At 41.8% G+C, this 14,827-nt stretch overlaps 1 protein-coding gene across 3 annotated transcripts in view; it reads right to left on the reverse strand.

The window, feature by feature from the left end:
• The window catches only part of ATP10A (ATPase phospholipid transporting 10A (putative)), a 187,617-nt gene that overhangs the window by 58,451 nt on the left and 114,339 nt on the right, over window positions 1-14,827 (reverse strand). For all 3 annotated transcript variants that reach the window (XM_058427558.1, XM_032174798.2, XM_032174797.2), the window contains exon 4: window positions 693-778. In XM_058427558.1, coding sequence (XP_058283541.1) covers window positions 693-778 — 86 coding nt within the window. The remainder of the gene's footprint in view (window positions 1-692; window positions 779-14,827) is intronic.

The following is a 14,827-nucleotide window of genomic DNA, read 5'->3' on the forward strand; positions in this document are numbered from 1 at the left end:
GCATATCCTGCCTCAGCCTGGCGCCCGCCAACACGCCCGGCTAATTTTTTGTATTTTTAGTAGAGACGGGGTTTCACCGTGTTAGCCAGGATGGTCTCGATCTCCTGACCTTGTGATCCGCCCACCTCGGCCTCCCAAAGTGCTGGGATTACAGGTTTGAGCCACTGCACCCGGCCTATGCTTATTTGTTTTAATTGTCTTTCTTTCCCCCTAACTAGAATGAAATAAACACAAAGGCAGGAACTTCCGTTTATTCAGTTTACCACAGTACATCCAGTGCCTTGAATGCACCCAGCACGTAGCAGGTATCAATAACTACTTGTTCAGTGACTGAATGGAAGCATACATCCATGAAATTCTACCCAGCCTACTCCTGCTTCCATGTAACGGGACCATGTGTGGTCAGCTACACATCTCTGGTCACGCCCATCACCTTCCCAGGGCCTGCTAGCGGGAGGAAAAGCAGTACCTCCTCCTTACAGATGGTAGTGGCAAGCTTCTACTGACAACACGCTCTTACCCACCAGTTCCAAAAGCAGCCAAGAAGGCTCAGGTGCTGGGCCACATTCCTAAACAGCTACACCATGTGACAAAGAGTAGTAAATGCATACTTTATAACTGAGAATGTGTATACACCTGCCTATATAGTTATCAAACAGAAGGATGCACGCAGGCAGACGCACAATACTCACATGCAGCCGCGAAACCTACTCAGGTCGTTGTTTGGCTTCTCGCATTCGATCACGCTGGTGAACGTCAAAGGATTGAATTCGGAGACCTAAAATAACAGCACGTAGACATTAGAGAAATCTGGGCTCAGGCTGCACCGTTCTAAAAGGCACTTGTTTTTCTGTCTCGCATCCGTGGCAGGCAAATTTCACGGGGGAAAAACTCTGCCTATGAATCTCTCTGGAAAGCCAAGGCACTGCCTTCTCCACTGTATAATAAATAACAATTGATCATTTTATAACGAGTGACAGTTGAGGGATCGGTGCTGGTTACTGCTAGTAAGTGAGCAGAAATGACTGCAGCTCTATTGCAAAATGAGAGAACAGGCCATAAAGCAAAGGAGGCCATCAATGAAGCAAAGGGATGAATGAGTTTTTTAAGACACATGGCACTTGCCCATTTCTACAGACTTGGAGAAGAAAATTCCACCTGGAAAACAGGAGCTTATAATAAATTCTATTTTTTCAACGTACACTACATGATCCTCATGGATCTTTGATGAAAAAGATTTACATAGCCAATGAGTGAGCCAACAACTTCTTTAGTATTCTGCTCAATTAAAAAAAAAAACCTGAGAACTCACCACAAAAATGTCTTTAGAATTTTTCCATTGATAGATAAAACAGAGCCCGGCTCATAAGAAAGGCTTAGGAGTTGGGGGAAGGAGGAAGAAGGGAGAGAAATTGAGGGAATAAGCCTTCAGTATAAATGAGTACAATTAGTGGATTTCTTTTTTATCAGCTCTCTGGTCAGGCCTGTCATTCTACTTAATCTATCAAGTGTCATAACATGGTAAAAAATCGAACTATCTTTGTTCACACACACAAAAAGTGAAGGTGGTTAAAAATTATAGAAATGGCATAAACACTGTTGACACCACCCCAGGTAACTATGGCTCTGCCGCAACCACACATTTCTCTGCACAGAATACAGCTATAAAGGTAATTACTCAAAACTCAGTTCCTACTGTTTCCCAATTTAAAGCGTATATTAAAAGGGGCATGCGCTAGATAATAATAGCTCGATTCAATAACTGAAATTGAAATGCTATTTTAAAAGGCTCTTCTTGGAGTTTAATTAGCCATCAGTATCTCTTCTCCTTGGACTGAAATGGCCTCTCGCTCTATTTCCAGAGCGAGGCTCTGTTTCAAGGAGTCCTGTGTTTATTTAAAGCCTGTGGATTATCTTGAAACCAGTGGATGGCTTTTTCCAGGGCAGACATTTGCAGATACAAAATACAGGATGGCCATGAAGGCAGTGAGTTCCAGAGAACACCAGGATTATTCTTGGCAGACGAGGAGGGTAGGACTTAAAATATTTTGTCTCTGTTTATTATTCTTTCTCTCTAAGAAAAATGTCATGGACATGGCTCAGAAACAGTAGGACATTCTGTCTCTGGGACTTCAGAGCTGTGTTTGTAATGTTCTACCAACAATCCCGTGCCCTGGGGAGTGTGCGCAGGGGAGGTCCCAGGCACGGGACGCCTGGCTTCCTCTGCATCCTTCTGGAACTGGGGAGGATTTGGAGAATTTTTAGAACTGGAGGGATCTCTAGAGACTGGCATGGGCTGAACTGGAGCCCCTCATTCGCCACTAGAACTCATATATTGAAGTCCTAACCCCATGTAGCTCAGAATGTATCCTTATTTAGAGATGAAGTCCTTAAAGAGGTAACTAAATTAAAATGAGGTCATCAGGGTGGACCCTAATCCCACATGACTGGCGGCCTTATACAAAGAGAAAATCAGGACACAGAGACACACAGAGGGGAGATCATGCAAGGACACATGGAGAAGCGAAAAAGAGAGGCCTCAAAAGAAACCATCCTGCTGACCCCTTACTCCCGAATGTCCAGCTTCCAGACCTGTGAGAAAATAAACTTCCGTTGCTTAAGCAGCCCAGTCTGTGGTGTTTCATTACAGAGGCCCCAGTAAACGAATACAGAGACCATCTTTGAATTCCTCATTTAAAAAGCATTTCATATCCAGAGCATACCTTCTGGATGAGGAAAATCGTGTTTACGTTGTTTATTTCTAACAACAGGCAATACAGCAACACTCCCCATTTAGGAAATATATTGATTTATCCCTCAATCCACTCATGTCTACCCCTGACTCATTCCAAACCAGCTTTGAGGTCATGCCCGAGTTATCCATCAGTCAGACTTGTCAACCTGCCCCCTGGAGCATGGACAGAGGTAGAGGCCCCCAGTCCACCCTTCTGCTCTGAGCACACTAACTCCATTCTTCTTAAAAAGTAGATATCCAGCTAGGGAAGAGGAAACAGTTCTAGAGACGGATGGTGGCGATGGTCGCGCAACAATGAGAATGAGCTTAATGCCACTGAACTGTACACTCACAAATGATTACAATAGTAAACTCTATGTTATGCATATCTGCCATGATAAAAAATTTCATTTACGGCCATGCCACCCTGAACGCATCCAATCTTGACTGATCTCGGAAGCTAAGCAGGGTTAGTACTTGGATGGGAGACACAATTTAAAAAATTTTAAGTGGATATAAACAAACTCTGAGAATTGACTGAGAAGAAATGAAATAATCAAGTTGAACACAGACCAGAAATCTGGGACCTTTCAGTACAAGTACATAAAGTCTCCCTTGCCAGTAATTCGTGAGGGCACTGCCATTCTGATTGTCATCACCGTCAACACAATTACGAGTTTTGGGAGGCTTGCCAAATGCCAGGCATTGTGCTAAGTGCCTTACAACTATCAGGCGACCCTGCTAGAAAGTCGGTTTTTGCACCACCTTCAACTTAGGATGTTTAAGTATCGTGCCCAAGGTCACAGTGGTCTTGGAGTGATGGACTGGAGCTTTCTTGGCCTCTGAGCTATCAGCTCAACCATCAATACCTGCAGAGACAATCTGGTATTAACAGAAAAAGATTGTGCAAATAAGCCAGAAAATGTGTAACAGATTCTATAGAAATATCCCCAAAAATTTAAATTGCTTTTCATTTTTTATTTTTGAGGCAGAGTTTCATTCCTGTTGTCCAGGCTGGAGTGCAGTGGTGTGATCTTGGCTCACTGCAACCTCCACCTTCTGGGTTCAAGCGATTCTCCTGCCTCAACCTCCTGAGTAGCTGGGATTACAGGCACCCACCACCATGCCCGGCTAATTTTTGTATTTTTAGTAGAGACAGGGTTTTGCCATGTTGGCCAGGCTGGTCTTGAACTCCTGACTTCAGGTGATCCACCCGCCTTGGCCTCCCAAAGTGCTGGGGTCACAGGCGTGAGCCACCGTGCCCGGCCTTAATTGCTTTTTAAAGTTCTAAGTTTCCAAAATTTAAGTTTTAATGTTTTGAAAACATGCTTCAGTTCAACGTACCTTGATCTGATCATAGATACCCTCTTTCCATCTTCAGCAATGCCCATGGATGTGGGCCTACCAGAGCCCACCCAAAAACAGAGTAAAAAATCGGGAGCCCGGGGACTTAGTGCTAGTTCTTTTGATTAATAAATATGAGACTTTCGGCAAGTGAAGAGAGGGCATTTGGACTCGGATCTCCGGGGTGTCTGTTGCCCTGTAAGTCCATAAATCTGTAGGATGCAGAGGTGGTTCCAGTGAATCCTTGTGCTTGGGACGACAGACTCACTATTGCAGAAACAGCATCACCTGCAAGAGTGCTGCCCACACATGCCAGCCTCAAACTGAAGCACTGCCCTCTGCAGCTCTGCCGCAGCACCCCAGTATCTCAGACGAAAGGAAGCTGACATCACGAAGGGTTCACCCACTGCAGAGCAACATGTTCAAATAAATGTCTCACCGGCAAGAAAGAAAGTGCTCATAGTTTCTGTTGTCGTCTTACAAATATTTCTGAAGCTTCTTTGGGCAAAGTGTTTTGACCTTACTAGGTGGAAAGAAAGAGGCAGGACAGTGGTGCAACAGAGAGCCCTCCAGCCCTGCCCTTGAACTTGCGTTTCTGCTAGAGACAGCAGCAGCAGGTGCTCCAGGGATGCCCAGAGCCCTGTGGCATGCTTCTGCTTCCTCCTGATGCCTGGGACCTCCTCCTGGTAGAACAGCTGTGTCCCCTCTTCAACCACATGGGGGAGGCGTGTGTCTAATTCAGCAGTGCCCAGATTGCTACTTGAATGAATGGTTTGATTCACAGGGGAGATTCTGTTACCAACCTTGTATTTCACATTTGCATTAAGTGAATTGCTACTAAGTACTCAACAAAAGCAAATACAGATGTCCTCCATCTTGAAACAGCAGTGATGTTGGAAAGGGCATTTATAGTCCATTAAAGAGGATACTGTTATTTTTTCTTCTATCATAAAAAAACTAAAGAGGTTCATATTGCTTCAGCCATTGGGTGAGCACACAGCACAGGTGCACACTTGGGTCATCTGCAGGTCAGCTGCCAGCAGGGGCCCTACCTAATGATCCAGGAGGAAATCTCTGAGTGAGGCCACCTGTCTGGGTCTCTGGATGATGTGGGCAGAGAGAACCCTGGTGAGAGAATGCACAGAGAGCAGGGGACAGCACCTGCCAGCCAGGCAGGGCCATAGCCTGCACCAGCGAGAAGACGTGGAAAACACACACACTCCCCTGTCCTCTGCAGCTGGATCCCGTTCTGAAAACGCCCTTTGCGTTCCCCATCATGATACTCCAAGGTCACAAGGAGGTTGAGGTCCCCCTGGTTCACCTCCAGCCTTGACATCATGCCTGGACATGATCCTCGAAGGCTCTCAGTGGCAAACACAACACCTCTGTCTACCTGGCTTTGGTCTCGCCGCCTGCTATGGGCCTGTTTGTCCCTGGACTGAATGATCCCCATCTGATCACAGAAGTATTTCACCTTAACAAAGCCTTGGAGACAGCTGCTGCCCTACAGGATGCAATCCTCATCCCATGCAAGAGCAAAGCTCTGCTCAGGGTCACTGCGCTGACCTCCTCGGCTGCCACCCCTCCTGACACCCATTCCTGCCACGCAGGGAATTCTGAGGACGCCCAAACCTTTCTGCATGGCTTCCTTTGTCTTCCCATCCTACAGCATCAGGTGAAGTGCCTTCATTTAGCATTTCAGGATGTTTCTTTTCTAGAGAAGCCTTCCTGACGGCCCCCTGGTAGGGTAGGCAGGTGCCACAGCTCCAAACTTGCTTGGTCCCCACGCAGACATCAAACCCTGTGCTTCCTGGGTGTGGCTGGAGCTGGCTCCCATTCCTCCTTACTAGACCACAGGTTCCCTGAGCACAGGTACTCTGTGCCCTTGAGACCATCACAGTGCCTGGCACACACACACGGTCAGAGGGTGATGAATGCTTATTTCAGAAGGATCTCAGGTGCCACAAGCTTCTGGATCACTCCAGAACTCTTGGGGACCTAAAGCCCCTGCCTGCTGCACCATCTGCCAAGAGGGCCTGCTGAGGCGTCTCTGTGATTCCAGAATGCATAGTTCCTCTTTTTAAAGTGCGGGCACTTTTCTCCTGGCAGCAATATAAAATGATTTCTTCATAGCCTCTAATCCGCCTCCTTAGCTCCTTACTTATTGATCATGGGTAAAGAATACCTTAATTAAATTAAGCCAAGCATTTTAACCCAAATTAATGTAATAATTACCCCCAACTCTTTTGTTTTGTACTTTCTTTATTATTACTATTATTATTATTTTGTATTTCAATCTAATTTGTATCTACCACTTGATGGTCAGTGCTGTGGAAATTCAAAGGAGGGCAGATGGCCTGATCCCAATACCGAATGAAAGAGTGAATTTACTTTTTCACTGCCAAGACTGTATTGTCATGTGAACATTTTCAATTTGCTAAACTGAAATAGCAAAGTAGTCTGTTTTGTCCATCAGGTGTCTCCTGACACGTAGTGGGTATCAGTCAGTTATTTATTGAATAAATAAATAATAAATAAATACCCAAGTGAAAGCGTCTGGTGGCAAGAAACACCGAACATACAAGGAAACTTAACTCAAAGTGATAATTTCTCCAAGTTCCACAGATTCAGTGTTACTCTAGGGGTTAATGCCCCGTGACAAATACTGAATAGAAATGAGCATGAAACCCATTTAGACAACAATGTAATCTACAATAGTGGCTGTGATTGTACTATTTAAGGTATCCTAAATATGGAAGTGATAAGTAGGTTGGCCCAGCCGCTCATGGCAGGACACTCCACTGCACGTCACACAGCATGTGACAGACTCTGTGAGTGCTGCGTCCCTGCCTGACGTGGTTCTCGTCTCCATGGTGACAAGCTGACAGGGACAATGAGAACTGGCATCAGGGCCTCCGCAGTCCTCTTTCAGAGTCAACTTCACACAGGTCCACAGGTGGCTTCTGGGAGGCTCACGCCTTGGAGAAACTGATCAAGGGGTGCCTGGGTTCCGCCTTCTTTTTCTAACTGGAGACTTTCTTGCCGCAAGCACGAGTGTTAGAGATCAAGTGGTCCTCCCTTCGTTTCTGAGCAGAAAGGCAGCTTTTCCCTTGTTAAATTCTAGTTGAGAACACAGGCGCTAGCTCCCCCTTGCCTTTCCTGCCTTTCATCTTTTGTCCCCTTGCCTCCTGACTGTCGTACAGTCAAAAAGCCTTGGTAGATGGTGGCAAAATTCAAAGGCTCACAGTGCGGGGTTAGAGTTTGAAGTCTCAAAATCAAAACTCTTTCTTTCCCTCCTGGCCCCAAACGTTCCATGCTGTTTCAGTGGGCTGTGGCTGTCAGCAAAGCCTTGATTTCTCCTCCATCAAATGCACCTAAGAGTCCCTAAGAACTGGCTGTGCATTCAGACAGTAGGTAATGAGAGTTGTTTCACAGAACACCAAATTCAAACCTAGATGAGGGCTGTTTGTTAAAATTGCCCTATTGAACGTATTTGTACTTAATCCAACAGGGTGTCCCTGCATGAAACCTGCCTGCAGCCCCTCTGCTGAGCTATTAGCACAGTCGGGTCCACATCAGTCTGTCTGCTTCCACAGCCACAGGCCACTTAGTGCCTCTTCCATCACTACAGGTGGGGGTGATGGTGTGAGCAGAGGCACAGCTTTTGGGTGTGAATGTGTCATGCTTCAGAGATCACTGAGTAGACAGCCTTGCTGGAGAAAAGGTGCTCTTTCTTTGCACAGCATAACAGGGGTCTGGAGCCTCGGTGTATTTATAATAAAAGGGACCCTAAAGGCAGAGTTCCATGGATCACAGGGCCATTGGTAGCCACATGGAGGAAGACCATTGCTACTATTTTAGAGGCCAGTCGGGATGGAGAATACAAAAAGAGGAGGTCAGCTAAGAAAAAGCTCTTGTGCTAATCTGGGGAATGATTCCAAGACTAAAATGGCAACAGAAATGTGAAATTCTAAAGCACAACCAGATTAGCTCAGTCATCAGATTCAAAAGAAAAGTTATCCAGCACCAGACAACTGGACAATTTGGACCAAACCTCCAGTTACTGGCAAACAGAGACGCTGGACAGAAAATTGAAAACAGCTGCCTGGAGGTATGAACGATTTAACAAGAAAGTGAAGAATAAGCAAGCCAAGAAATAAAAAGACAAAAATCCAGAGCTGAGGCTGGGCTTTGAGGTTTCTTTTCCCTGAGGAGGGTCTACAGCTTCTGCAAGATGTAGTTAAGAGGTTGAGTGGAGCTCATGAGACACATGTTGGTGCTCGGGGCCCATATTAGTTGCCTGTAGCTGCTGTAACAAATCACCACAAATGTGGTTGCTTAAAACAATAGTCATTTGTTATCTCGCGGTCCTGGAAGTCGAAAGTTGGAAACAGGTCTCACTGAGCTACAGTCAAGGAGCTGGCAGGGCTGTGTTCCTTTTGGAGGCTCTAGGAGAGAATCCATCTCTTTGCTCGTTCCAGCTTCTTGAGTCACATTCCCTGACTTACGGCTTCCTTCCATTTTTAAAGTCATCAGTGTGTGGGGATTGAGTCTGTCTCACGCTGTATCACTTTGATAGTGAGGTCTGGTTAACAGCCTTAATTCCACTTACAGCCTCCATTTCTGCTTGCTATGTAGCATAACATATCCACAGGTTTAGGGGATTAAGATGTGGGCATCTTTCAGGGGACCACTATTCTGTCTACCGTAAAACCTACCAAGAGAGGGGCCTGATAAACACCTATGCTTTCTAACGCAACCAGGAAGAACTGCATCACAGAGGAAGTGAACTGCAGGAAAGAGCTTCAACATGGAACTTAATCCAACATGGTGACACTGCATCAAACACATCCAGAACACTGGTGAGCTCCTTTTGTGCAGCTGCTACCCAGCTTAGAGTCAACTGAGTAGCCCAGAAAAATATCAATGTGAAAAACGGAGTATAATAATTCCAAATTGCTAGAACCCCTAGATACTAAACAAAATCAGCAAAGTCTTCTTTATATATGTGTGTATGTGTGTGCACATGTATGTGTGTGCACATGTATGTGTGTGTGCATGTATGTGTCTGTGTGTGTGTGTGTGTGTGTGTATATGAAATACAAGGCCTCAAATTATTTGTAAAAAATCAATTTCCAAGTACAATGTCAGACACAGACTCAGGGATAACCAGGCATAACAGGATGTAAAGCATCATGGAAGAACCAACAAAACGAGAATAGGAACAGACCCACAGGAAGTTTAAAATCATGCTTGCTGTGATCATAAAGCTAAAGATGCACCTGAATTTTAGAACAGCTAGAAATTATAAAATGTGACCTAAGAGATTTGGAAAAAATAGAGCCCATATGAAATTTTCAATTAAAAGCTGACTGCCTGGTTTATTAGCAGATTTGGCAAACACAAAGGGAAAACTAGCAAACTACAAGAAACATGAGAAAAATGGTTTTGAATTAAGCATGGGAAGACGAAAGGATGAGAAGTACAGAAGAGAGAGAAGAAACCATAAAGGATAGAGGGAAGTCTAACGTGTGTAATCAGGGCCCCAGAAGAAAAAGAGAGAGAGAATGATGCAGGAGCAATTATTGAATACATAATAGCTGAGAATGTAGTAAATCTGACTAAAAAGCAACAAACCACAGATGCAAGAACTTTTAAATAGGGTCAGTGAAGGGAGATTATACCTAGGCACATGACACTAAAATGATGAAAACCAAAGAAAATAAACTCTTAAAGGGAAATTGAGGCTGGGTGCAGTGGCTCACGCCTATAATCCCAGCACTTTGGGAGGCCAAGGCAAGCAGATCACGAGGTCAGGAGTTCAAGACCAGCCTGGCCAACATGGTGAAACCTCAACTCTACTAAAAATACAAAAATTAGCTGGGTGTGGTGTCACGTGTCTGTAATCCCAGCTACTTGGGAGGCTGAGGCAGGAGAATCACTTGAACCAGGAGGTGGAGGTTGCAGCTTGAACCTGGGAGGCAGAGGTTGCAGTAAGCAGAAATTGCACCACTGCATTCCAGCCTGGGCAAAAGAGCAAGACTCTGTCTCAAAAAAAAAAAAAAAGGGAAACTGATAAAACTTGTTACTGGCACACAAAAACTAAAGAAAATACTAAACAGTAGTGTTAAAAGAGAAGGCGGCCAAGCACAGTGGCTCATGCCTGTAATCCAAGCACTACGGGAGGCCAAGGAAGGCAGGAGGATTGCTTGAGGCCAGCAGTTTGAGATGAGCCTGGGCAACAGAGCAAGACCCCCATCTCTGCTATAAAAAAGGGAGAGAGAAGGAAATTGGCCTGATGAAAGGACTAAGATGCAGGAAGAATGAAAAGCAACAAAAATGGTAAATAAGAAAGTAAATATAAAAGCATGTTGACTCTATTAAATAATAACGTCTCTGGCAATTCATAAACTGATATAATTACAACACACAAAAGTATGTAAGTTGGAAGAGAATAAAAAGATGCTTTTTGTTTAAAAAGGGCCCTTGCATTATTCAGAAAGAGAATAAAAATCAATTCACATTTAATACTGATAGTCAAAGATGCATGTTGTAATCTCTCATGTAACCACCAATATTATAGTAAGAAGCATATAATTTCCAAACCAACCAAAGAAAGCATGATAAATTCAATGAATCAGAAAGAAGGCAAAAATGGAGAGAAAAAAGAATGCATCAGGCAGGACAAATAAAAATAATAAATGGATGCTTCACACTGAAATATACCAGTAGTAACTGTAAAAGTCGATCAAGAAAAATATTTTAATGAAAACCCAAAAACTGTGTCAGACTGAATTTAAAAACTCAAGACTATATTGACGAGAAGACCTAAAGCATGCAGATACTAGAAAACAGTGTGAAAAGCTGAAAAAGATATAAATGGCAAAGCGTAACAAAAAGAAAGCTAGGGTGCCTGTATTAATATTAGATAATATAGTATTAAATAAAAAAGCATGTCTCTAGATAAAAAGCATTAATTTGAATTAAAAAGTTCAACTTATTTGAAAAATAAAAATGTCTAAATTTATATAATCCTAATAGCATAAACTCAAATTATATATTACAAAAATTGACAGAAACAAAGGAGATAGAAAACAAATCCACAAACTTGGTAACGTTCCTTTCTCAGTATTTGATAAAACAGTCAAAAAATCAGGAAGTTATATAAAATTTGAACATCACTATTAATAAACTAACCTAATGGACACGTGTAAAACACTGCACACGAGAGCTGTAGAACACAGTCTTTTCAAGTACTCACACAACACTGACAAATACTGACCATATTCTGTGCCATAAGCAAGTATCAATCAATTTCAAAAAACTAAATTCATATAGGATTAACTTAAATCAGAATTCACCATAAAAAGAAAATTACTAAAAGTCCCATTTGCTTTGAAATTATGTAATACAATTCTAAATGACCAATTAGTCAAAGAAAAGAAGTCATGAGAGAAATTAAGAAAAATATTTTTGTAAATGATATTAAATATTCAGGTTGAGTATCCCTACTCGGAAACTCCAAAATCCAAAATGCTTCAAGATCTAAAACTTTTTGAGTGTTGGCATATGACACCCAAAGGAAATGCTCACTGGAGCGCTCCAGATTTCAGATTTTCGGATTAGGAATGTTCAGGTGGTAAGTGTAATGCAAATAATATTCCAAAAATCCAAAAACAAAAATCAGAAATCCGAAACACTTCTGGTCTTAAGTATTTCAGATAAAGAATATTCAACTTGGCTGGGTGCAGTGGCTCACACCTGTAATCCCTACACTTTAGGAGGCCAAGGTGGGTGGATCAAGTGAGGTCAGGTGTTCGAGGCCAACCTGGTCAATATGATGAAACCCCGTCTCTACTAAAACTATAAAACATTAGCTGGGCATGGTTGTGGGCTCCTGTAATCCCAGCTACTCAGGAGGCTGAGGCAAGAGAATCACTTGAACACGGGAGGCAGAGGTTACAGTGAGCCGAGATCGCACCAACACTCCAGCCTGGGCAATAAGAGCAAAACTCCATCTCACAAAAAAAAAAAAAAGAATATTCATCTTGTACTATGTATCAAAGATTGTGGGATATTGCTTGCTTTTGGGGAAATTAATAGTCTACTTGAATATATTAAGGAATACTAAAAGGAGAAATTAATGAGCTAGGCACAACTTGTAAAAAAGAAGACTATACTAAACACAATAGCAGAAAAAATAAATAAAAATAACTAAAAGACAAATCTAGGAAAAAAGTATAAATTACATAATAACAGAAATAAAAAAGGGAACATCAGTACAAATCCTACACACATCAACAGGTTAAAAGTGTTATGTGAACAACTGAATGCCAAGAAATTTGAAAATTTAAGTAAAAAGGACAGATTAGTAAAAAAATACAAGTTTCTAAAATTTAGAGTAGAAAAAACCGAACATATTCTCAATAGTTCTTTAACATTAAGCAAATCGAAAGGTAATTTGAATCTTTCTGCAAAAAACACTTCAGATTCAGATGGCTTCACCAGTAAATTTGCCAAAAATTTGAGGAAGAAATAACATTCACTTATATAAACTCTTCCAGTAGTGAGAACAAATACTTCTCAATTTATTTTATGAAGCTGGCATGGGCTTGATACTAAAACACAATAAACATATTAAAAAACACAAAAGTACAAGTCTATCTTATTTAGGCAAAAATTCTTTTTTTTTTTTTTTTTTTTTTTGAGACGGAGTCTCGCTCGTCACCCAGGCTAGAGTACAGTGGGGTAATCTCGGCTCACTGCAAGCTCTGCCTCCCGGGTTCACGCCATTCTCCTGCCTCAACCTACCGAGTATCTGGGACTATGGGCACCCGCCATGACGCCCGGCTAATTTTTTGTGTTTTTAATAGAGACAGCGTTTCACTGTGTTAGCCAGGATGGTCTCAATCTCCTGACCTCGTGATCCGCCCGCCTTGGCCTCCCAAAGTGCTGGGATTACAGGCATGAGCCACTGCACCCGGCCAAAAATTCTTAATAAAACATTAGCTTACTAATCCCAGAAATATATAAAAGATAATACATTAGGAAGATGGATATAGTTCAAGAATTCAAGATTGGCATAGCATTAGAAAAATCAACGTCATTAGACACATTAACACAGAAAGAGAAAAATCATATGATCAACTCAACTGAAGCAGGATATGCATTTGATTCAACATCTATTCGTGATACTTTCTCTTAGCAGACTAAGAATAAAAGAATCATTAGTTTGTAAAGGCTATTCACCAATATCCTAATAAAATATCATATATAGTGGTACAATGTTCAAATTTTTCCCTTTACACGTTGTATCAGGGAAAGAATGTATGACATTACCACTTCCATTTAGAACTGTACTGGAGTCCTTGCCACTCCAGTTAGGTAAGAAAAAAAATAAAAGTATAATGACTAAAAAGGTAGAAATAATGCTATCATAATTCAAAAATAAAATGACTGTGTAGAACATCTAAAATAATCTTAGAAACTTATTAGAATTAATACATGAGTGACTGGGTGCAGTGGCTCATGCCTGTAACCCCAGCACTTTGGAAGGCCAAGACAGGCAGATCATCTGAGGTCAGGAGTTCAAGACCAGCCTGGCCAACATGGTGAGACCCCATAGCTACTAAAAATACAAAAAAAAAAAAAATTATCCAGGCGTGGTGGTGTGTGCCTGTAATCCCAGCTACTCAGGAGGCTGAGGTGGGAGAATGGCTTGAAACTGGGAGGTGGAGGTTGCAATGAGCCAAGATAGCACCACTGCACTTCAGCCTGGGCAACAGAGTGAGACTCTGTCAAAAAAAAAAAAAAAGAATTAATACATGAGTTTAGCAAAGTTTCTGGATACAAGATCATCTACTATGTCTCTATAGACTGTATGAACATACATACACATGCATGTATACTATATTTACTACATGTAAACACACACACATTGAATTCATAAGCACACTATTTGTAATAAGCTAACAAAATCACTTTGCTAGGAATACATCTAAAAAATGTATAAGATCTCAACACTGAAAACTATAAAGTATTATTGAGAGATTAAAGATGATGCAAATAAGACAGAAATAGAGGGAACTATGTTCTGTGTTACACAGATCTGGGGTCAGTGCCTGCTTCGACCAGCCACACTGGAAAAACTAATCATTCATCAGCACTACTAGGGAACTTAAGAAAGTCTTGCCTCAGGAGTGGAGAATGATTAACTCTAGATGAGCACTTCTTTAGATCCTCCTAACAAATCAAATTGTTTTGAGTAAATTCACTGCAGTCCTGGGCACAACTCAAGAATATTTATAGTTAAATCCAGTATCTAGCATCTTATTAAAGATTATCAGGCATGCAAAGAAGAAAGAAAACTAGGCCCATAATAAAAAGAATAAGTAAGTCAGCTTAATCTAACATAGAAGAGACAAAGATGTTAGAATTTGTGGAAAAGGACATTAAAGCAGTAATTATGCTGGCTTTCCAATGATCAAAAACTTAAGTAGGGACATGGAAGGTATAAAAGAGACCAAAAATTGAACTTCTAGAGATGAAAGCTACAATATCTGAGATAAAAAATAAATTGAATGAGATCAACAGCTGATTAGAAATTATAAAAGAAAAATATAGTGAACTTGAAAGATATTAACCAAAACTATCCCAATGGAAATACTAAGAGAAAAAAGAATCAAAAGAGAGGATTGGTAAGTTGTAAAACAATTTCAAGAAGCCAATATTCTATTACTTAGAATCCCC

Source organism: Hylobates moloch, unplaced genomic scaffold (genome assembly GCF_009828535.3).
Source record: "Hylobates moloch isolate HMO894 unplaced genomic scaffold, HMol_V3 SCAFFOLD_14, whole genome shotgun sequence".
Taxonomy (NCBI): Eukaryota; Metazoa; Chordata; class Mammalia; order Primates; family Hylobatidae; genus Hylobates; species Hylobates moloch.